The following is a 25,562-nucleotide window of genomic DNA, read 5'->3' as shown; positions in this document are numbered from 1 at the left end:
CACCTCTCAGCTGTTATTCCACTCCATGATTCTTTAACAACATTCCACAATTCATTCACATTTCTTGGTTTTGCTTCAGAAACAGCATTTTTGATATCACCCCACAAGTTCTCAATTGGATTAAGGTCTGGAGATTGGGCTGGCCACTCCATAACATTAATTTTGTTGGTTTGGAACCAAGACTTTGCCCGTTTACTAGTGTGTTTTGGGTCATTGTCTTGTTGAAACAACCATTTCAAGTGCATGTCCTCTTCAGCATAGGGCAACATGACCTCTTCAAGTATTTTAACATATGCAAACTGATCCATGATCCCTGGTATGCGATAAATAGGCCCAACACCATAGTAGGAGAAACATGCCCATATCATGATGCTTGCACCTCCATGCTTCACTGTCTTCACTGTGTACTGTGGCTTGAATTCAGAGTTTGGGGGTCGTCTCACAAACTGCCTGTGGCCCTTGGACCCAAAAAGAACAATTTTACTCTCATCAGTCCACAACATGTTCCTCCATTTCTCTTTAGGCCAGTTGATGTGTTCTTTGGCAAATTGTAACCTCTTCTGCACATGCCTGTTTTTTAACAGAGGGACTTTGCGGGGGATTCTTGAAAATAGATTAGCTTCACACAGACGTCTTCTAACTGTCACAGTACTTACAGGTAACTCCAGACTGTCTTTGATCATCCTGGAGGTGATCATTGGCTGAGCCTTTGCCATTCTGGTTATTCTTCTATCCATTTTGATGGTTGTCTTACGTTTTCTTCCACGTCTCCCTGGTTTTGCTCTCCATTTTAAGGCATTGGAGATCATTTTAGCTGAACAGCCTATCATTTTTTGCACCTCTTTATAGGTTTTCCCCTCTCTAATCAACTTTTTAATCAAAGTACGCTGTTCTTCTGAACAATGTCTTGAACGACCCATTTTCCTCAGCTTTCAAATGCATGTTCAACAAGTGTTGGCTTCATCCTTAAATAGGGGCCACCTGATTCACACCTGTTTCTTCACAAAATTGATGACCTCAGTGATTGAATGCCACACTGCTATTTTTTTGAACACACCAAAAAAATAATTAATTAATTAATTTCAACGGTAATTAATCTGTGTAGTACGTAACAACATTTCTATGAGATAAAACAACAACAACTTCCATATCATGTTGTAGCAAGTATAGTCCATGCTCGCGTTGTTTCCACCTCTTTGTCCATCACCTTTTCTTGTTTTTCTTATGTTTTTTTTTCCGTTAAAAACAAAGCACAAACTATGGCCACTGCATCCTCTTCGTCCGCCATGATTGTTTACTCTGAAATCACGTTTGATCTCGAGGGATTTTGCGAGATTTCCCGCCTGACCTGGGAATGCTCGGGAGTCAAATCGGTTCGTGTGTGATGTGTTGATATTGCCGTGTGGCTGCACACCACACACTGAACGACCAAAACTGTTAGACCCGTGATTTTTTATCGCCGTGTGTGGGGTCTCTCAGGTTTGGAAAATCGGCCGACAATTTTAAAATCGTCCCGTGTGAACCAGGCCTTAAGAGCGTGCATATCATGAATGCTGGGTCTCATTTGTTTTCTGAGAATCTACTGAACCTACTGGTAACTTGTTTGCCACGTAGCAATAAAAAAATATACGAAAAACCTTGATTATTCTGGTTAGTCACATTGTACTGCTATTATTTTGAACAATACTGTATATTCCCTCTCTTGAAACAGCAAAGCATTCACTAAACGCCTGAAAAGCAGCTGAAAAACGAGCTGAAACAGTGCTGTGCCTTGAATATATCCATTCACTGTCATTCTCTGCAGAATAAAACACACATCCTTTCTATGTAAATTGGGCTTGTAATAGTTTTGCACCATATTCGGACAAAAAAATAAAAATGTGTTGAAATTTGTTTGGCACCTATCTGAATGATGGCTGTGGGAAGCTTAGAACTTGTTTGGTTCAGGCAAGTTTGAGATAGTCATTTAGCACTTCTTGGACATGAATTGGTCGATATTAATTTGTCTTTTTTTCAGACACTTCCCATAATCCACCTCCCTTTGAGACCTTCATGTTTGTAAGTTCTGCAGAGCAGGATATGCCAAGGGGAACTCTCAAAACAAACATGTCCTTCTCAACTGGAAATCCATAAACCCATAGATTAGCAATACCCGGATAAATAACTCGAACGCAAAGCGAAAGAAAAGATGATTTCCCTCTGTTCAGGCAGAGCACATGGGGAGGCGTGTGCAGGGGACTTGCCATTTGAAACAGTCAATTGTGGATGAATGGTGAGTCACGCTGTCGCCCTTCATCAAAAGACCTTCTGTCCTTCTCCTACATGTTCTTCTACATCTCTCTCACTGTCCTATGAGTGCTGAGAAAGAGCAAGGATGCCAACGACCAGAGCAAGATTGTGTCAAATGTTGGCAAACTGAGTAGCAGCATTTTTACACTGGATCCAACTGTACTGAAATCCCTAACATTTCTTCTACGTCTTCTTTAAAATTAATTTGCATAGCATTAAGACTCCGCTCAAATATTTTGAAGTCCATTTCAGCTAATTTTTGGTGTTTATTTATTTTTATAATGTTTATAACTATGTTTATGTTTTATCTTATGATTATGATAGGTAAAAATTGATAGCCTGAATGCACTGTAAGTCGCTTTGGATAAAAGTGTCTGCTAAATGCATACATAAAATTTTTTAATTTATAACTTCATGTACTTTATATTATTTAGGCAATAAGCTTTACAAATAAGTAAGCAAATATAGCAATTACAATATTTAAAATAAAGTGATAAAATAATAATATTAAAATAATAATACAAATTATAAAAAAAAATAATAATAATAACAACATTAATAATAACACAGCAAAAATAATATTTAGTGACTACAATGCTTATTTCTAATAGGACATTAAATGATAATTGACTCAATAAACTGGAAATGTATAAATACATTATAATACATACTTTCAGTCCCTCAAATATATTTATACAATAAAAACATACATAAAAACAAAAAGTAGATTTCGAAATACAATGATTATTTCTCAATTGAAGAAACCATATATTTTATAAATAAATATTAACTTATATAGCCAAAAATACGCTGTATGGGTCAAAATTATAGATTTTTCTTTTATGCCAAAAATCATTAGGATATTAAGTAAAAATCATGTTTCCTGAAGATATTTTGTACATTTCCTACCATAAGTATTTAAAAACTCACATTTTGATTAGTAATATGCATTGCTAAGAACTTTATTTGGACAACGTCAATATATTCAATTTCAATCTCACTATCAGATAACATTTTTCATTCTTTCACAAAATTGTGATGTACTGTATGAGTACTTTTATCTGCTTTCCAAAACAGGCATTTATTAGGATCTTTGACACTGAATATCTACTAATGTTGATGACATATAATAAATTACAACTGTTCTTTATCGCACAACATCTTGCAAGCATTTCACATGCATGTGAGTCTTAAAATTGCAACCTTTCCAATTACAGTCTAGTGTTCTTCTTAATATAAATAAACATAGCAAAATTACCACAGTAAATCAAGACAGTTCTGTGCATGACCATCCATATATCTACATCTGCTTCTGGCAGTCTGTTTGCTGCTGCCTCCCACAAGGAATAAATACATCATTTCTAAAGGCACACTAGCAGATGAATAAAGAGCTTCACTAAAAATTGCACGGACATCTCTTGATTCATCACAGCGATCTTGACAAAAAGATTTAAGAAGCAGCTATCCTCTAACACACTAAATCTCTGACCTCAGCAACAATATAATCTTTAGCTGAACTGGAAGGTGACTTGAAACACTGCCGGTCATTGCAGTTGTGAGCTGTACTCAGTGGCCTGTAGAATACAGAACAACTTCACACAGACACAGTTTCTCTGAAGTGTAAACATGTTTTCAAAGGCAGATAAAAAGTGTGTTGATGCCAAGAGTGGCAAGTGCTGCTTTCTTTAAGGGTTCACAGCAAAGACACAACCTAGTTCTCAAACCACAGGAGACCGAGATGGGCATTTGAGTTGCACAACAGGGACGACTGCAGTCTCACAGCAGCAACAGACACAGAAACTACTGCATCACCGCTCCAAACTACAGTTCTCAGTGTCTAATTGGCTACATAAGAGTGAAGAATCCCTTTGATGGGCCTTTGAAACACTCTGGATGCCTCGATGACTCTAAACACTCAGTCTCTATGCCACGCAGCGCTTCATGAGATATTCTGTCAGAAGTGTGTGATCTGGGTTTTAAAAACGCAATGACGACAGATGCCGAGTCATGAAAGCCTCTGCAGAACATCCAAACCAATAGCTGTTTGTCTATAATAAATACTACTGAGTAACAATCTCAGTTCCAACAATCTGTAGGTTGACTTTGTGAAAATCATATGAACCATGGCTCTGTTCTGCTTTCAAAATGTTGCATCAGTCGAAGCTTGAAATTTTGTTGATTATGGGTACTGTACACAATTTCAACAGGTCTTGAAAGCACTGTAGTTTTAATATTATTTATTTACTATTATAGTATTTATAACTATTTATTTTACTATTTTTATATACCATTATAAGATTTAGTATGTATTCTTATTTTTAAACTTTTATTTTATATTTTCATTTTTTACATTTTTATTTTGCTTTAATTTTTATTTCAGTTTTAGTACTTCAATTTGAACTTAATTCATTATAGTTCTTAGCAAAGGCAAACATTTTACTTTTCATTTTGATTAAAGAGATTCACTCAAAATTGAAAAGTCTGCCATTATTTACTCGCCCTCAAATTGTTCCAAACATGAATGAGTTTCATATGTAATATAAAATAGGATATTTTAAATTACTAAAATAATAATAAAAAAAAATACTGTGGCAGTCAATGACTACCATAAATTTTTTGGCTACCAACATTCTTCAGAATATCTTCTTTTGTGTTCAACAGCTGAAAGAAATCATTTCGGTTTGTAACAACGAGTACATTTAAATTTTTGGGTGAACTATACATTTCAGTTTCAAAAATAATCAGACTTGCATTGCATCAATAAAGAAAAACGCTTCTCAACATCAGCTGCAAACTACACTGAAAAAAAATGCTGCAATTAGTTTTTTTTTTTTTTTTTTGAGACAACAACTTAACTAAAATTAAATAAACGTATCATTTTAAGTTAAGCATGAACAATATTTTTGTTTAGGTTGAAACAACACTTTATTACTTCTAATCTTGAATTTTAAATTGTAATAACTAATCGCAGCAATCTTAATTTTTTTTTTTTACAGTGTAGCTTAAAGTAAACAATGAGCTGTTCAATCTGCTAAATGTATGGGTATGTACATTTAACAACAAATGGTACAAAACAAATATTAATGGAACTTCTTACATCTTGTCTATGAGGCAGTGCAGAAAAACTGGATTACTCTCATTATAATCAAGAAAGGCAGCAAGAGCAAAAACGTGTGGATAATGCTATCAGTGCTGCTCTGCCGCAGCAGAAAGGCGGCTACTTGAAACAAACTAGCATGTATACAAACACAATGTCTTTGTGTCAAGATATCGCTTCAGTCCAGTACTGCTCCACGCGGGCCATACACATTTTTAATATGTTAATAATAGGCATGCTAATGAAGTGAAGTGAAGTGACATTCAGCCAAGTATGGTGACCCATACTCAGAATTTTTGCTCTGCATTTAACCCATCCGAAATGCACACACACAGAGCAGTGAACACACACACACACACTGTGAGCACACACCCGGAGCAGTGGGCAGCCATTTATGTCTGATTTATGTCTGATTATGGTCACTTTCACTTATGCCATTTTGTCTGATTTTCACAAAGCAATGTTGTGAGAATGAATATACTGGTCAAATCTGCTCTCTGCAGCCCATGTTCAGCCCACATTTCATTAAACTACTGCTGTACATCACGCACTCCAAGTGTCTCAAGTGGACACTGGCCTTTGAAAAATACATTTTAACATTATTATTATTATTAATTGTTATACGCTTTTTTATATGAGTGCTCTTTAATTTAAAAAGATGCTAAATGAACAAATTGCATTTTATTTATGATAAATAACTTTAAATACATTTTAAATAGTACTTTAATGCATTGTATTTATGACTTATTTAAAGCAGAAATGTTTTCAGTTTAATTTTAGCTTTTTACATCTAATTTTACAGGACAGAGCATGAGACAGCACAGACCAGACTCACATCCACACTCCCCTGAGCGCAGCAGCTTTAATGTGTCACGACACACAAGCATGTAAACTACCCACCGTGCAACAGTTTCAAACTAAGCGTCCCATTTTGTGATTGGAGCAGGGAGACCAGACAAAGTTACAAGTGACTGTATGTTGTTCAAAGAGTGTTGTGAAATGTTTTTCAGAAAATATTTTTTGGACTTAATACAAGCAAGACCCATATTTTACTGAACGTTTAATACCAAATATATGGGTTATGCTTCATGTTTAGTATTTTATGTATAAGAAATTACACCGTATATGTATTCATGCAGTACACAAACCCATTTTAGTGATTTCTACATAGATCTCTTATCTTGTGCAAACTGATATTAAACATAACATCTGTCCAAAGAAACAATTACTTTGTGGAGATAAGTCCTCAAAACTAATCATGTTCTAGTATGGTTCAAGATATTTTTTATTTGGGATTACGATCCAAAGACATTTTCATAAAACAACATATTCATCTTTGTATATTCCACAAATAGTTGCTTAAGAATTTAGAAAATTGTTTATGTATGTGTATATAGATAGATAGATATGAACACATTTTTTCTATTTTTCTATTTGTTTATTTTTATTATCACACAATGTTTGATCTAAATTTACAGGACTGTTTAAATCATAATCTCCAATAAGGTTTCACATTTCATTTTTTTATTTTTTCATAGTTTCACCTTTTATACTAATAAATCAGTGGTTAGTGCCTGACGGGGGGTAAATACAAAATCCCAATTCTGATTTACTTGTGCTGAAAATGTCACCGTGTACCTTGCTTTTCCGTACTGATAGGGAAAGCATTTTTGGATCACATTTTGATGCAGAATACATAATTACGTAGACAGCGCAAACTATTTTTACCTCCTCTGGCTCTAATCTTCTAGAATAATTAGCATGCATGGCACGAGGCTTAATGCTCAAGTCAAGATAAACAGACTGTATGATGGGAAATAAGCTCACTGCTGGGATTCTCCTCTGTGTGGCAGCATGGCAGATTTGTTGGACCCCGGGCTCTTTGACACTGGCACCATGGACAGCTGATAGGTGACATTTTTAACAGTCCATTAAGGATGGCACTGGGAATAAAGCATGCATGAGGTGTCTGCTCTTTAGAGTGGGTTGAATAGGCAAAGAAAAAAATCTCAGAAAACCTGAGAATGAGAATTCGGTCTGGGACCCACGATATTTCTCATTTTCCAGACTCTTTCAAAAGCATGAAATGAGTAAGACTTGAGAGCCAGGCATGCTCCACAGACAAACAGTGCTAACTTAATATTTCCTCACTGAAGATAGAAAGTCTTATTTAAGTTTATTTATAGCAGTCCATTGCATAATAGAATGGGATATTTAAGCACATATCTGAAATTGAATAGTCCCTTCTCTATGTTTAAACAACAGAAGTGTGGACCAAAATGGACAATAATTAAAAAAATTAAAATAAAAACAGATGGCACATCCTGCACTACGCTGATTTTTGTCCTTTAACTAAATAAATACATTTTGTTGAAATAAAAGCTTAGAAAAGCTGTTTTCTATTCATCAAGAATCCTGAAAAACGTATCACAGTTGATTGAATCTCTCTCTCTCTCTCGCTTTCTCTCTCTAAAATATATTAAAATAGAAAAAAATGTAATCGTATTAATATTTTACACATCTTTTCATTCACTTAGCATTTCAAACTTGTTTTAAAAACTTGTAAATAATTTTACTGATCCCAAAATGTCTTTTTTGTTTTATTTTATATTTTTACTAATATAAAAACAGTAGTCTTTTATCATTATTTTGTATATATATATATATATATTAAAAAAGGATTATCCCTTCAATATGCACAACATACTGTTAAAGAACGATAAAGCAGGGATTTTGTGGGGTCATTAAGTACATTCCATTTTGTCCGATGTTCACAGTGACCCTGATTGCTCTGTGATAAGATCCAGGCTGTCTGTCCTCATCCTGACTCACTGGCAGAAGTAGATATAAACTGAAGGGGAAGAATAGCTAGAGAGGGATCTTTTCATAGTCAATGAGTGTTCCAGGCCAGAAGAAGAAGGAGGTTTGGGATTCCTCAGGGGCCGAGAAATGAGGAGAGAGGTCTCAGAAACACTGTAAATGTGCTCATGTTCTCACACTCCCTGCTCTTCTTCTTTTCTAGGACAGGCAGCATTCCTGGCAGCTGGACAACATGCTTCAGTCACACAGGATGAGCTGGAATGTCCACGGCCTGTCCTGATGGAGAATGGCTGCAGGAAATCCCTACCTTGGACTGTTTTCTGACATTTCAACTCTTGGCGGAAAAGCACCAAGCATCCCTAGCAGAGATAACGGATGACCCAGGTCAACACAGCTTTCAACTGCTGGGATCAGAATAGCTCAGATGGAAGTGGATGTGGAGCAATAAATGATTTTGGATCTTTGAAAACATGGCCGGAAAAGATAAAGACAAAGCATTTTTGTTTACAACAGATCCAAGCAGAACAGAGTAAAGAATGTATTAGAAACCGGACTAGATCCTGAGAACTGATGACTGACAAAGATGGAGGAATCCAGATAAATGTCACCACATCAAAGTCGGAACAAAACCAACTCTAAGTGAGGAAAACCACAGTAAGGTCTGCAGTACAGAATCAGGGAGAAAAAAAATAAAAATGGCAAAATTAAAAAAACAAATTCTAATTCGTATCACTTTCTTTTACACTAAAGGAGAAGTCCTGAATAATAAACAGGTCAGACTTTCTATATACAATTAAAATGAATGGGGATTATGGCTCTAAAGCTTCTCAAAAACATGTTTCAGGTCTTTCAAAAACAGATCATGAACATGGTCCATATAACTCGAGCACTGAAAGTAGAATGTGTTTTTGTATTTTTCAGTAGCTACTTTTAACAATAGCTTTTCCAGTAACAAGCTAATAATTTAACATGTAGTGAGACAACATGCTACACTGACATTTTTAATTTTTTTTACAGCCAAACCATCTGAGGGAAAAAGCCAATGTACTGGCCCAAAATATTGACTCTGTTCAGTTCATTTTATTAAATCGATTCATTTAGATAATTTTCATTCATTTGAGAAAATAAATACAAATTAATCAATTGCATTATGTCAAAAAATAAATGCAGTATTCTGACAGCCTTGTGAGAGAGACTGAATCACAGTCTGATTTGTGAATGAATGAAAAGAAAGATTTGTTTTACTTTTGTTTTATCATTATGTTTGTTATTATTATCAGTATTTTTTTAATCATTTAAATTTATTTTATGATACTTTTTCATCCTTTTTCAAGTTTGAAAAGAAGAAAAACTTGTGTACAGCCAAGTTTAATTCAGAAATTGCCAATATATTTTACAAAAAATTACAAATAAACAAGTGTTATTGAGTTATTGATATTTTAACAGTATTTTCTTTGTAATCTTACATTTTTTAAGTGTAGCCTCAGTTACAATTCAGTGTCATTTAATGTATAAGAGGAACCAGGAGATGCATTAAAACCCCTCTTTTTGTTGAACAGAAGACTGTGAGTCATATGGGTTTAGAAAGACATGTGGATGAGTTCATTTTGGGGTGAACTAATTCTTTAAAGATGACATTCCAAAGCAAAACATCTAGCGCAAATAACTTCACAGGACTTTGGAGTACAGCACCACAGTAGGCCAAATGAAGGTAGAACATGAGTGCAAGAGACTACATGAATTACTAATACATAAATCCCATTTCAAAGAGGGACAAGACTGAATGGAATAATCTCCTAAAACCAGAGCCAGTACAGTTTTTAATCCCACTCTCTGAGCATTACTGATGGAAGATGATATACTGTATGTGGTGCTTTGCACTTCACACCACAGCACAAAGCAGAGAACCACTACATTAGCTTCCCGCATTCAAGAAACTCCTGAACCTGGAGACCAAAGTGGAGAGAGAAGGAGAATGTGGTTCACATTGTAAGGCTGATGACTCCACTTCACTGCTTTTAAAAGCTTTTCAGCTCCAGTCTGCATTAATTGTGTATGGGGAGAGCAGGGTTCAAAGCAGTTCAATAACAAGCCTCTATATTCATATCTGATAACTTGTCACTATATCTCTTCACAGCATGCCCCATGCATTACGCACATGTGGCAATTTTTGCATGCATCCATGTGCCAGGTATGTGTACGCCTGTACAGGAAAGAGAAAAAAAGCCCCTAAGAATGTCTCTGAATGCCTCCATACAGAAACAACTATCTCTCTTGCTTCACTCGGTTCTCACGCAGCTGCACTCGGTCTGGCACACCTCCATACAGATGGGAGAGAAAAAGAAAAGAGACATGTTCCAAAAGGCAATAATAGCAGCAAAACCATTAAAACACACTTTATTATAATACATTAAGTCTGGGAGTAACTGACTAAAAGGAGAAAAGTGTCTAATTTAACTGTATTTTTCAGTAGCATGACAGTAGCTCAGCAGCTTTTAAAACAGAATAGCTTTTCTAGTAACAAGCTTCTTTTTAAAACATGTAAAAGTGCAGTACGACAAAAACGCTACATTACTATTTGTTTTTTATAAATTGAACATTCAGCTTTACAGTCACGCTATCTGGGCTAAAGTATTCACCAATTCTTTTTATATTCAGATTCTATATTATTTTTAATTTATATATATATATATATATATATATATATATATATATATATATATGGCAGAATATATACTATTCTGAAATATATATTATTGTATATATTTGCTACAAAAAATTATATATATATATATATATATATTATTTTTTGTAGCAAATATATACAATAATATATATTTCAGAATAGTTTTCTAATATGTATTGCAATATGTTTGCTGAAATCATATACTATTTAAATCAAATGCTACTGTTTTTAAAGTTTTTTTTTTGTGGTTATTTTAAATAAATCATTTTTTTATTATTATATCAAATGTTACTGCTAATCACTCCACTCTACCATTTTTGGGTAGTTATTTCAAATTAGTTTGTAAACAGTTACAAATATTATATATGCAAAATATGAAAACTCAGCTTTGATTAAGTAACTGGCTTTTAGTAGTTATGTACCCCAACATTGACTATTACAATAAAATATTTTTGTTACTGAGGGTCACAGTCACTGTCCTCTGAATACGGGTGAAAGTCAGTTGTAAGCATACAATATCTGTAACTTTCATCACCCTAAATGAGTAGTATTTCCATAGTGCTTAAATTTATAAGCATGACATATTGCCTCATGCACTATCTCCTCTGAACACCTTGGGCTGAACGACAGGCAAAACCAGGCCAATGTGGCAGCAGTAGGGAAATCTGGCTGAGGCTGAGGTGCAAGGAAAGCCCAGTTCATATCAAGCACCTTTTCAGCTGAATTGTCCATTTGGCTTTAAAAACGTCTTTTAGGAGCACTTTGAAAACGACCCCAGCATCCCATTGACAGCTCATTGAATGCAGCAGAATTGGGTGAGTTGGTGTCTCCTGAGCTGGGCTCATATATCTGTGAGAAGATAGACGGCTTCCCTAAGGAGCTTAGAGTAAGAGGCCCAACCGCCAAACGGGGTGGAACTTTAATCAAAGCTGCCTGCTGTGACTTGCAACTTTTCCGAAATAGAAATTAAGCCTTTAATCGCCACTTTTTTCATATTTTGTGTTTTGTCCCTGTAAACCCTAATCCCTGAGCGTTTGCGAGAGTGCTGTCATGCTTTGAAAGCCTCGCTGTCCGACATTACTCATGTAAGTCACGTTCAAACATGGGGTGTGATCAATAGGCAGATGGAAGAGGCAAGCTGAGTGCAATGGACAGTGACTGCCTAAACATAACATTTCTCTTGGCTCCTTTCTGCAGCTGTTTAGAAGTGAAGAGTGCGTGAAGAAGTGTTGATGAGGTTTTAAAAGAATGGCAACTCATTAGCTTCTTGAAGTATAGCACACAAAGTTGAACGGCATGACCTGCTCTTCAATCAATTAGCTGCCTGTAACAAAGCATCTGAGAGCGTCAACACTAGCTGGGTTTCCAAAAAGCATTTGAAAGTATTGGAGGTTAAGGAGAAAGGGTTAATGTGAATAATGGGAGATAGAAATGCATTTTGCAAATAAATTACTCAAAGTGCATCAAAAAAGCTTTGGTATGGCAAATCCTGACTAACCAGCTGACTGATCTTGTTCCACAGCATCTGAAATTTAGTTATATGGTCATTGAGAAATGCCAAAGCAAAGTCTGTCATCAAAGTATTTCTGTATAATTGCCTCCCATAACTGTTAAACAACTGTGTTCCCAAACATTAGCATCCACCTCCGAAAAAAGCAATAACCGCATTAATTTAGTTTTGCCTGCTCATTTTGAAGTCATTTATCATATAGGAAAATTATTATATTCAGTGGCTTCTCCTACTTTTCTTAATAATGTATAGTATATGGTTTTGTTCTCTTTGACTTGTTGGATGGAAACGGTGCTTGTTCGCAAATGTTTTGTGCAATATTCCAATTTTGCCCATAAGTTAAATTTGCAACTTTGGATGGAAACCTGGCTACTGAAAGCCCAATTTTCAAAAAGATTTTCATACACTACTGTTCAAAAGTTAGAGGTCATATTTATTTATTTATCTTTTTGAAAGAAGTCACCTATGCTTGTCAGGGCTGCATTTATGTGATAACGAGAAAACAAGAAGGAAAAAAATTATAATGCATGGCTGCTTTGAACATCCTTAAAATTGTGTAGTAAAAACATATATATATTTTTTTAATCCAGTCTTCAGTGTCACATGATCCTTCAGAGATCATTCTAATATACTGATTTGGTTTTGTTTTGAACAATTATTTGAAATAGGTTGTAAAAGTCTTAATTTTCACATTTGTTCTGTGTAATGCATCCTTGCTATAATAGTAATAATGAATAATAATCTTTCTAAAGAACAAAAAAAAGTCACAGACTTGAATGAAAATGTGGTTAGCTTAATGTAGCTTAATGTGGTTAAGTGTTTGGAAAAGTAAGGTTCTGCTTAGTTGAAAGCAACATTAATCTCCATTATGTTTTTTTTTTTAGGTAAAACTAAGCATAACTGTAAACACAACTATAATTTCTATTACTTTCCAATGACAACTACTTACAGGTATAACAAACCCCATTGTAAGACCTACATGATTAAATACTTAATTAATTTAAATATCTAATAGCCATTTCCCCCATTTCATGTGTCCCTCTTCATTTAAAATTACATTAAATGTATTATTATTATTATTTACCAGAAAAAAATGAATCATGATCATGTGCAAACCTATACCTTACTACAACTTTTTTGCAGGAGAGTCTGTGGTTTGGCTTTAAAATAACTGTAATATGCAATTCTGTGATTGTTGACTAGGAAACAGCAAAGCTCATCTAAACATGAGGAACAGTTTGAATCATCATCTTCCACCATGACGCTTACGAACAAACAAGGATTTCTCATTTTACTTGAGCCGGAAGAAGATTAAAATGTTGAAGCCCTGAGCCCTGATTGTGTCTTTGCTTTCTCTCTCTCTCTCTCTTCAGGTTGTGGATTGAGAGTTCAAAGTTAGACAGGTTCAAAGCTTCAGCAGGGGAACATTCAAATAACCCTCTGCAACGTAGATACAAACCCCAATCCAGACGTTTTGCAATAAAAGTGCATTATATTGCCTTTTAGACCTGGCATCTTATTTGAGGTGTTTTTCTGAACGGGTTGAGTCAGGACTGTCACAGGTTCTGTGAGGAATGTGTACAATAAGCATCTACGGCACAAGAGGTAATTATGGATAGAACATTCCAGTGAGTAATTCAAAGCCGAGGTAATCCTCACAGTCCGTCGGGATCCTAGAGGAAATTAAATGTCGATCTGGATGCTGTAACCTCTGCATACTGCCAGCCTCTTTTCTGTTTCCCTGCAAGAAGACCTTGTGACAAAAGAGGAGCAACTTTCTCAGGTATCGACTTTCAGAAACACACAATGAACGTCGTCAAGCACAATCGAGGCAATTTCAGCAGAGCTGCATTCGTTTTCTTCAAAACCTGATGGGGCAAGCGTCAATGATCAATGATGGAATTTCTTTTGTGCAAGCTGGTGTGAACAAAGAGGTCAAACGGAATAGGAGATCACATGTGCCCCCTATGTGCTTGCTATTATAAAGCTGATGCATAAGTCAATGGTGGCCTATTCATGGGAGCGAGATTATGACAGTGTAAAGGCCTCATATTTACAAATCCACCCCATGAAAACTTAACAAGCACATAACGCTTGTGGTCTTCCCCTTTTCTTCACCTTCACAGGGATAATTGAGGTAATGAAAGGCTGATCTGGAGGAAACTTGCTCTGAAGTTATGATGCCATTATAACAACAAGGCACGGATGTAATTCTGGCCTTCTGGAGCTGCGAATGACTACTGACGTGCGCAAGTGTATTCACAGGTTGGGAGCTCTGTGTGAGCTTCTGTATTTTAGCACTTATTCAGCAATCAAGGTCTTTGTAGTAGGTCAGCACTGCGTTTCAGTGCCGAACAGAGAACGGCTTTAGGGACTGCAGACTCATCTAATATGATAATGAGTTCTGCTCAAAGGAACAGCTGGGCAGTTCTGGCTGCTACTATGCATGAAGCGCTCCACCATGAAAGCCAACACATATTGCACAGAATGAGTTAAGTTGATGCTAATGAAATGAAATTAGCTTGCAGAGAAAGAAAACAAAACACATTTGCATAAATGATGGTTACAATACGTGATGCATGAAAACAAAGATTTTTACCAAAGAGATAACCTTGAACTATTTCACTCAAAATCGGTCAAATAAAACCTTTCTATTGCTCACCTAGAGGAATCAGAGGTGTTTCTATAATAAAAGTGTTTATAACAGTGAAAACCACTGTGTAAGGCAAGACCTTGCAGCCAAAAACACTTTTTTTAAGCACTGGTCAATTTTGAGATTTTGGACAATTTGACTTTTTATAATTTGTTGTTTCTGATTAATGGAAAGAAAACGGAATAAGAGTCCAAACAGCTTATCACAATAATGCACAGGAAATCCACGTGACTCCAATCCATAAATTAGCATCGTATGAAGTGAAAAGCTGCATGTTTTTAAAAAGCAAATAATAAACAAAAGTGTTTTAACTTTAAACATTTCTGGCCAAAAATCCCAAAATAACACTTCCTTCAGTGAAAATTTCATCCCCTGTTGTCCTCTAACATCAGAATCCAGCCCCATGTTTGCCTAAAATAGTTTCAGACGGATTTCGCTCATAAATGTTCCTTGATCTGTGCGTATTTCTCTCTTGATTTAGATGAGATGACTTTTTTCACTGGAGAAAGCAATACTATGGATAGAGCAAATGTTATTTTTTTTTGTGTGTCAACTATTCCTTTAATTAAACAATGCATTGCATATTTAAACATTACATTACAGAAAACTTGTAACACTAAAAAGATTGCAATTCTTCATGTAATCAATCATCTGGGAAAGCATGGTTATTTCTATTAGTTTTTAACCTGTGCTGTCTTGCCTTAAGAACCAAGTTTGGGACTTACCTTGAGCTTGTCGAAGCGTTCGCTAAGTGAGGTGACCTGATGCTCACGGTGCCGTCCCACCAGCTTGCAGAGAGCGCAGATCAGCTGGTCGTCCACCACGCAATACATGTTCACCTTCTCGTTCTCATGCTCCAGGCAGGCCAGCCCACGCAGATGAGCGTCCGCCACCGGCTCCACCAGACGATGGCTGGTGAAGGGCTTCTTATTGGGGTGCGTGGCCCGCAGGCAGCGGTCGCAGTACGACACCTCGCACGTCACACACGTCTTGACCGCCTCCCGCGGGGGCTCCTGATCGCAGAACTGGCAGCCGACACGCTCGAGGGACATGGCGCTACTGGCGGGGCTGCCCCTCGTGCTCCCGCCGAGCGTGGCGCTGTAGGGTCGCGGCCGGCGACTCTCGTTGGGTGAGTTGGGCCCGCTGACGGAGGCCTTCTGGAAGCGGTCGATGATGTTCTGCAGCGTCACATTGCGCTTCAGACCCTCAAGGCCGCGCTGATTCAGCGTGATGACGTAGCGGCAGGTGGGGCACTGGAAGGCGGAGATGGACTCGAGAGGCTTGGTGCTGGAGCAGTGCGAGACCAGGATGCGGTGGGCGCAGTTGAAGCACAGGCTGTGGGCGCAGGGCAGCAGGAGGGGGTCCTCAAACAATTCCAGGCAGATCGGACACGTCAGCTCGGACTCCAGTGTTTCCATCTTCAATTGAACCGATCTAAAGGTGACATCAAATCCCACAGAAGCTGGTCAGTCACCTGTGCGGCGGATAGCTATGGGTTAGCGGCAAGCAACTTTAGTATTGCAAAAGCAGCAGAAAGAGAAATTCCGCTCAAAAAAATTAATAAAAATTCAGTTATCAAAGTATTTAAATCACTTGAAATCATTTAAATCAGCACACTGCTTAAAAATAAATTCAAAACTACATTTATACTGAAAAACTAAACTGAAAATAAACTTTTATCATGAATTTCATTTTTTTAAAGATATGTTAGTCATAAAAATAAAAATAAAAAACACTAAAATTGAAACTTGATAAACTGAAGAAAAAACTACAGATTTTTTTGTTATTAATTAGTTATTTTTATTTAAATTCATATATTTTCATATATTATATTATAGCCATAATAAATACTAACCTTAAATTCTGAAATAAATAAATACACTGAAACAGAAAAAGCTGAAATTAGAGAAAATAAACTTTTATCATGAAATGTAAAAAAAAAAAAAAAAACACACACGTTATAATATAGCCATAAAAAAAAAAAAAATTTTTTTACCTAAATCCTAAACTGAGCAGAACATTTTTATGTTACATTATATTATATCATTATTATCTTTTTCTTTTTCATCACTGTTTGGCTGTGTTTTGATGCTTGGGTAATACTGCATGCATAAAAATTATGCCAAGAAAGTGAAATTGAATACTGAACTAAGCTAAATTTGTGATGACAAAAACTAAACTACCAAATAAATCAAACTAAAATAACCTTGATAACAACTGGAAAAAAAAGAGGAAATATACATTTTTGAGCGGAAAATCACTAGAGTTGTAAGCAATTTGGTTAATGACAGCACATACATTCAAAGCATTATCTTTGGCTCAATAGTGGCAGAGTGTGTAAGCTAATAGTTTTACAAGGAGAACATAAATGTCAAAACATGATCAAGGATTGCCTTTAAGTTGAATTGTCAAAGTGACAGATGGGGATTAAAGAAGACTTCACGTTCCATTCACTTCCATTCATACACATATGCTCTGGGCTAGATGAACACACACACACACACACACACACACACACACAAACCTGTTGAGCTGTCAATGTCGTCAAGCAACATCTCCTCTGCCCATGAACTAAGACCCAATATGATGCATCACTTCACTTACAAAACCTAAACCCCCTGAAGTAAAACCACTCCTGCACATTCATTTGAAATCATAAATTTGTGCCATATTGCTTCTGTTTTAATGGAGGGGCTTTAACAGATTACAATGTTTCTGCTTTGATGAATATGAATGGGCCCAAATCAGCATTGCACATCACTGAACACGGCACCTGTGCCTCCAGCTTGCATGCTAAAATGTGTTTGTCTTGTCAGCTAATGAACTGTACTTCACATGGTGTGATGATACATCGCCTGTTTGGTTAATAGTCATATAAACAAGGAAATCACACTATATAATTACATTTTATTACTACCTTTGAAGTAGGGATGTGCAAAATTAAATATTTATAACACTGATTAGAATTTGGGTTGTCTGAATAACTAGTCAGTCATAAAAAAGCCCTGTATAATTATATATAATTCTAAAATATACTCATGTCAGGCATGTTTCTGACACCATGTGTACACCAGACCAGATGTGAGCAGAGCATTGCAGTCAAACATCAATCACTCCCAGTGTAATCAATGAAGCTGTATACACTGGAACGACCTTCAGCTTTGATGTAAATAGACATGCATGTGTTCAGACAAACTTAAAAAAAAAAGAAAGATAAAGAAAGAAAGACAATGCAAGAATCTGCAGGGAATATACACTCAACATATGAACAAGCTAAATACGGTATCTATAACTGTACAGCACAAAACTAACAGTAAGCAATCTTAGATCTGATGATTGCAGGATTAAAGTGGGGGGATTTAAAGCAATTTCCTGGAGTAGGTTCATGTGAGACTTTCAGCACTATTTTATTATTATTCATTATTATTTTATTGAAAATGTATTCATTATTTATAATAAATATATAAAAAATAAAATAACACAAAATAACTAGTATTAATAAATAAATTGTTTTTTAATAATAATAATAATAATAATAATAATAATAACAAAACAAGTATTATTAATAAGATGCAATTAATATTATTATTGCCGACTTTGTTTATTATTTATTTATGCTTCAATTTTTTATTTCTTACTCTTGTCTAATCAGATCTCTCCTTCTAGGGTCTGTGCGCAGCCATGTGACTTCATATTGATTGTGCTAAACCGCTCGGTGGCTTTTAATGATTTCATCTCTGATGTTACATACAGATCAATGCAGAACTCCAAGTGCAAGTAAAAGGCTATGATCACACTGCCTCAGTCTATCACATTTTGATCTAACAGTGACATGATGCATCTCTGTCCTATCATTCCCACATTAGGCTTCAGCTCCATCCTGTTAAATGGCTATTGACTGTGTCAGAATCTTCTAGACACTCTGCTTTACTGGAAACTGCCATTTCTGACAAGGAACCTGAAGCACCTGACTGCTGCTTAAAATGATCTGACAGCTCCTGTGAGGAGCCAAAAGCTCTCAAAGTCTGCAGACATCCTAAAATTTTGTACTAAACCTTAAAACCTTAAACTCCACAGGCACTTACGACAGCAAGCCAAGAAAGGCATGTGATTACAGCAGCAGTGGACCAGGTGGAAACCGGAAGGAGTCAATCCTGAACAAATTAAATAATAATAATAAAAGCTTGTTTGATGGTGTAGTAGTCTTTCTAGGATAATCCTTGAAAGTTTGTGCTATATTCTAGTATATAAAACAACCATGATATATATATATACATACTGAGATTTAGTTTATACTACATTTTTGATGATGTTGTATATAATCCAGCACCACTTGTTTGACCCTCCAGCATAGAAGGTGGCTGCACTGCACCAATGCTGGTTGCCATCCTTCATAAAACAGAAAAAAAGAAGACAAAAAAGACAACACAGTCCACAATTCAAAGGAGACGACAGATGAAAGTGATACTACCCTCTCCTGGATCAAGTTTGCCAGATTGGGAGTTTATGGATTCCGTAAAAATAAAAAAATAATATGGGCTGTTTGACACACCACTCTGGAAGAAGTGGCGATCAACAGCGAGGCAATTTTTGTACACATTGGTTAAGTTATGAACTCTCTCTGTGCCTCCTTACATCTGTATGTTGAGTGAGATTTATTGGCCAATGAATTAAAAACACAAAATAAAGTTACAATTGAATTTAAATTACAACAATTATTTTTCAACATTTCTATAGATATTGTGATTATATCATCATCCTTGTGTTGGATGTATGTGTGTGTTCACTCCCCATGTCTAGTCCCTATGTGTCTTGCCCTTGTTAGCTGCCATAGTTACACTCACTACTTGTCATGACTGTTCATTAACCATGCCCTCTCTTTACCTTTATATATATATTCCTAAGGTGCGAGTAGTGCGTTCACACGGAAAAGTCCAAAAAGGAAAGTCCTTAAATATGGATGATATGCATGAATATGGATACAGATGATGCACTTAAAGAAATACTTCACACAAAAATGGAAATGTTGTCATCATATACTCACCCTCATGTTATTCCAAACCTGTATGAGCTCCTTTCTTATGTTGAACATAAAAGACGATATTTTGAAGATTTCTGGTAATTGAACAGTTAGTTTTTTTCCATTGAGTTCCATAATAGGAAAATAAATAATATGGAAGTCAATGGGAACCACCAACTGTTTGATTACCAGCAATCTTCAGAATATCTTCTTTTATGTTCAACATAAGAAAGGAGCTCATACAGGTTTGGGACGACATGAGGGTGAGTAAATGATGACAGAATTGTAATTTTTGGTTGAGCTATCCCTTTTAAATAACTGAAAAAAAATGAAGTGTGAAATTTTGGACATAACATACCACTCACGTAAATCTCTCAGAAATTAATTGAGAGATTTACGTGAATGGTATGATTTGTGCTCATAAATTGTTAAAAACTGCAAATGCTCCAACCCAGTCAAATGAAAAGAAATCAAATAAAGAAGACTAATTTCATGGCAATTACAACTAAAAACATTAGAATGAGTGAACAGAACTGTTCTACAACTAACCATCTTAGAATTGGTTCCTTTTAAAGCACAGCTAGCTCCATTCACAACTATCCAAACAGATAGGACTTACATTAGAAAAGAGCAAAAGCTTGCCAGGCAATCTGACATTTCTGCTAAAGTAGACACAGAGGGTGAGTGGTCAAATAAGTGACCATGACAGACATCAGTTTGAAAGTAGGACTGTTGGTAGGAATTGATAGGGCATTGCCTTCTCAAGAAATGTAATATAGGCATGTTGCACACAAAAAGTTGTGCATAGAACAATATAAATCCTCAGAATTTTTCACTTAGAATAGTTTGCTTAAAAAGTCCCAAAATAACATGTACCTTCAACATGTTTTGTCTATGCCAAAAAAACATGAGAAGATTGGTTTTAAGTGGTCTTTCAAAATGTGACTTTTGGTAATCGAATTTTCGGCTAATGACAGCTAATACAAGAATAATGACGATTCATTGCAATAGAGTGCAGACACAGAAGCTGTTGTGCATCTGTTCACCTGAAACCCTCTTGGCACAGATCTGCAGAGAACTACCATCGGTTGGCCAATAAATAACAGGTATTGTCAAGATTTTAATATGAAATCTTAAATAACAAAAGGAATATAGTACAGTAAGTCCCCGAACTCATTCTCTCAAATGGCTTAGGCATGCTGAGCATTTACAGCTGATATTATATTGTCTAAATACCACAAACAGAAATGGTGAGACTTAGTGAAGGTCGCAATGAGGTCAGCGATGGTATGATGTTTTTTAAAACATACAGAGAGCTTCAGGAGAGTAAGCCAGAAGGTTTAGCACGTAAAAGTCTACTTTAAGTGTAACAGGCAGAAGAAGGATGTGATATATTGGGGAAGTGGAGAAGCAAACAGTTTACTCCTTTCAAAGAAAGACACCACATATAATCTGATTATGATGAAGTGCTCCATATGGAGGCTGATCGGAGTCTGATTTTGCTCACGAACAGCCCCTCTCATACACAACACGCATGCACACGTTCTCAGAGCTGAATCTGGTTTATTTGATCTGTTCTTGGCTTGATTAAGGCATTATTGTCCCCTTTGGTGTGGACTCGGAATCAGAAAAAGACAAAAAGCAGTCTCCATAAGAGATGACTCATATGGAAATGATTTAAAGTGCCCCTATTATGCCATTTTTTACGGTTCCTAATATTGTTTTGGGAGTCTCTTACCATAGGATTAAATGCATGAAATGTCAAAAACCTCTTTCATTTTCTCAAAATATGCATTTAATATCGCTTCATTTTCCAGTGATTCTCAAATGATTCGTTTGAAGCAGTTCAAAGATTCAGTCTCTCTAACCCCTCCTTTCCATGTGCCTGCTCTAATCTGATCTATCATGGATGGCCTTGTCTGTTTTGATTGGTCTACGGCGTACAGCGGTGTCATAACGATTTGTCTATTTCAATAGTTCTGTATTTTGAACGCTCTATAGAAAATACAAGCATCTATTATTTATCATACTTATATGTTGTGATTCAGTGAAGCAGCTGGTCCAAATAAACAGGATACTGATTCATCTTTCAACAGCAAGCATTTTGTGAATCCTTGAGATTAGAAAGGCAGTCGTCTGTAGAATGATGTGTTTGTGAGCGGGGTCAGGTTGTTTGCGGCCGACCAACATAGAAAATAGGCGCGCATTAGGCAAATGTGTTACCCCATGATGAAGTGGGATTTGAATTACTAATGACTCGTCTAGGCTGTACAGAGTCAATTCTTTATTTTGGGAGACAATAACTTAATCATGTGCTTTCAGCTTTACAACTTTGCAGATTGTTTACATTCACATACAGCTACATCACACACTGCATGAAAGGCAATATTGGAAATGGCATAATAGAGGCACTCTAACATAGTCACTTAGTGCTTAATAGCAGACACAAGTGTGCATACGCGTTCGCCAAAACACAAACCTAGCCGCCTTGATGCTAATATACTTGCTAATAAAACCCAAATGTAATACATCTCTCTTAAACAATCTTAAGACAACCAACTCTAGAATACAAATACTAGATGGCGGTGGCATTTAATAGTCCTATATCTGGTCTCCTGGGACTCTACTTTTCTGTGCCTGTTAGGACAGAAGGAAAAAAGGAAAACCAACACTCGTGCGTCACTGAGAGGTATGGCATTTCTGGAACAATGACAGTTAGCCTTGACTAAACAATAGGGACAGTTCACTTTTATAAAGGCTCTAAGAATACAGCTCTTCCTTGAATTATATGCATACAACGATAATGAGACAATGATTACTTCCCACATATATAGGGTCACTTAAAATGAAACTTTCCTGCTAATTCTAGATGGACTAATCTGCAAGGTTAGATGGTAAGACCTAAATGCTTTTTCCAACTTAGTGATTCTCTGACATGTTGGTGATATATTTTTCATTTGGATGCTATAAGTTGCACTGAATAAATACAGCTGGAGAGAACAAAAATTGTGTCTGTCTTAATTTCAGGCTGCAAAGCATCAAAATGTGATTATTTTAAAGGTGGTGGTGGGGGATATTCTTTTCTATACCCAGTGTAAATACATGCATATATACAGTCAGTCTTTTGTAATTTATTTATTAAAAAAACAAACAAAAAAAAAGCTGTCCTTGTCAGGTAGGCCATAGGAAAAATACGTTCATACAATGCAAACTCCATCTAGGTCAGAAATTCAGACGAGTAGGAAATTCAACATATCACATTCGTTCCATTCAAACACTTTTCCATTCCAGCAACATTTCATCTAGTGGTTGACTGACATGGATTTTTAAGTGTCTGATAACTAGAGAGCACAGTGGTCAATAAGATGCTTCTCCAATATACCACAATATAGCATTAAACAAATTATTCAGAGTAAATGTTTCCTCAAAATTTGCCAAAAATACTGGATTTCAATATGAGGTAAAACTGGTAGGATACCGTAATCCTTCATAAACCTGTCATAACCCTAACCCAACATCCAGATGGTATTATATAGGCCATTCCAGTCAGGACACAAGATAACTCGCTGTGCTAGTGTTCCCTGGCAGGCCTTTCTGGAATGAAGAAGTATGTTGTTTGATGTTTGTAAGTGGCTTACTATGGCACTGGGTGGGCCAGTGGGTCAGACTCCACCCTGCGGCCCAGACACTCTAATGGAGCCATTTATCTCCTGTCAACCGGTTCCCTACTGCCTCCTCTGCCGCTTGAGTAGCCAGACAGCTGGAGTCATGGGCAGAGAGGAAGTCTAGACCGGACACAACACCACTGGAGCACTATCGCAGCCCCACACCTCACGGACGGCTGAAGACATATCGATTAAAAATGAGTGACTGGACTGGGGATTCCCACAGCTCTGCTGTTAGGACAGGTGCCAGGGAAGCCTTTCACAGTTTATCACCTTTGAATTTGTTGCGACTGACCTGCTGACAAGCCGAGCGGCAACCGATGTGAGCAGGAGGGGTGTTTAAGAAAGCCAGGATTCCCGAGGGTAGCATGTTCTACACTGGAGGATTCTTAAAAAGAACCATTCTTGTTCTGGATCTGAAGTTGATTTACGGTCCTCGGGAGTTTCAAAGTTTTAGATTTTACTTCCTTAGTTCTCCAGATCAGTGTATCGTACATTGATTTATTATTTCTGAAACGCACCAGTACATAAAGTTCTTTGTGAAAAAACTTGGCATTGAAATATGGGTGCTTGCTGAAGCTAATACTGTTGCTCGTACTTGCACTGTACAGCGTCTTGGTGTTGTCAGAGCCATCTTTACCATTTGGTTTCAGAGCAGACCTGTGTTTGCCTCTTTTGTTATTTACCCATTTACGTGCACAAATCTGAGTTTATATCTCACGATACTGATTATGTGGTGGAAACTGGCTTCCATAGCACTCACTTAACAACCATCCAAATTACAATAAAATAACATCAAGCACATCAGAGAAATATGGCAAAAACTACTCAAACCATTTAAACAACAGTACACCTAATAACCATCCAAAACGACCTAGTATCAAGGCAGTATGTTTTGCACGGCCAAGCACCCAGCACTTTACTAGAAAGAACAAAAGAAGAATAAATGTACACAGTGTATCATGAATAATTACAAATAAAAATAAAAAAGACTCTGATCAGCTGACATGACACAAACTCTTTAAGATCTGTCAATGCAGAATTTTACCATCACTCGATTGCTACGTAGCTGTGGGATGCATTTCTGAATAACTCAATCCCACGAGAGAGCTGGAGTGAATAAAAGCATGCAGGTGTGTTTCAACTGAAGTGTCTGGCACAGAATCCATGGCTCTTCAACACTGCAGGCTGCGAACATTCACAATCATCCTATCCACCTTCAGCTGCTAAATCTTGCAGCTGTATAAATATGACACACGTTCTGGAGAGCCCACACTGAGTAATAATCTGCTCACCCACAGCTAACTCTCTGAGACGAACAGGTGAGCCATTGTGCGAGTGCAGGCACCGAACATGTGTCTTCTGTACAGTAAAGCTGTCCACGTAATAAATGACATGCTGTTTTTCGGCAGTGATTAGCATTAACAAAAGGCATGAGTGAGACAGAAACAAGCTGCAGGAGTTAGTATGCAGTGAGCATTCCTCAAATATCAAATGAGAACAGAAGGTTGTGGATGTTAAATACAAATTACAGGATTATTTCACCGACGACTTCATGTGGAACTGAGACATGCCACTAATTAAATAAGCGTTCTGAAGTACACAGCAATGCTAGAGCAGGGCCCAAAGGGTGAATATGCCTTTAACAGGTTGAAGTATTGCTTAAACAGGCGCTTTGTTCCATGTCCTGTGGGACAGCATTATAAATGCCTGTTTTTAGCTGCACCGCAGTGAGATTTCAGCCTGGTTTCAACACAACCGAACCATGTAGCCACACAGGGAGTCAACACAAGGCTGCTTAGATCCCAAAAGAAAGTGGTCA

General features: G+C 36.7%; 1 protein-coding gene across 4 annotated transcripts in view; it reads right to left on the bottom strand.

Annotated features, from left to right (window-relative positions):
• The window catches only part of LOC113057713 (probable E3 ubiquitin-protein ligase MID2), a 150,570-nt gene that overhangs the window by 47,156 nt on the left and 77,852 nt on the right, over positions 1–25,562 (bottom strand). For 2 of the 4 annotated variants that reach the window (XM_026225208.1, XM_026225210.1), the window contains exon 2: positions 15,781–16,489. In XM_026225208.1, the coding sequence (XP_026080993.1) occupies positions 15,781–16,473 (693 nt within the window). In that variant the 5' untranslated portion in view covers positions 16,474–16,489. Of the gene's footprint in view, positions 1–15,780; positions 16,572–25,562 lie in introns of those variants that run through there. The other 2 variants (XM_026225209.1, XM_026225207.1) reach the window with 2 other exon arrangements.

The sequence above is a fragment of the Carassius auratus genome, chromosome 39, assembly GCF_003368295.1.
Source record: "Carassius auratus strain Wakin chromosome 39, ASM336829v1, whole genome shotgun sequence".
Taxonomy (NCBI): Eukaryota; Metazoa; Chordata; class Actinopteri; order Cypriniformes; family Cyprinidae; genus Carassius; species Carassius auratus.
The sequence above is the reverse complement of the archived record's forward strand: the minus strand, read 5'-3'. Positions and strand labels throughout refer to the sequence as shown.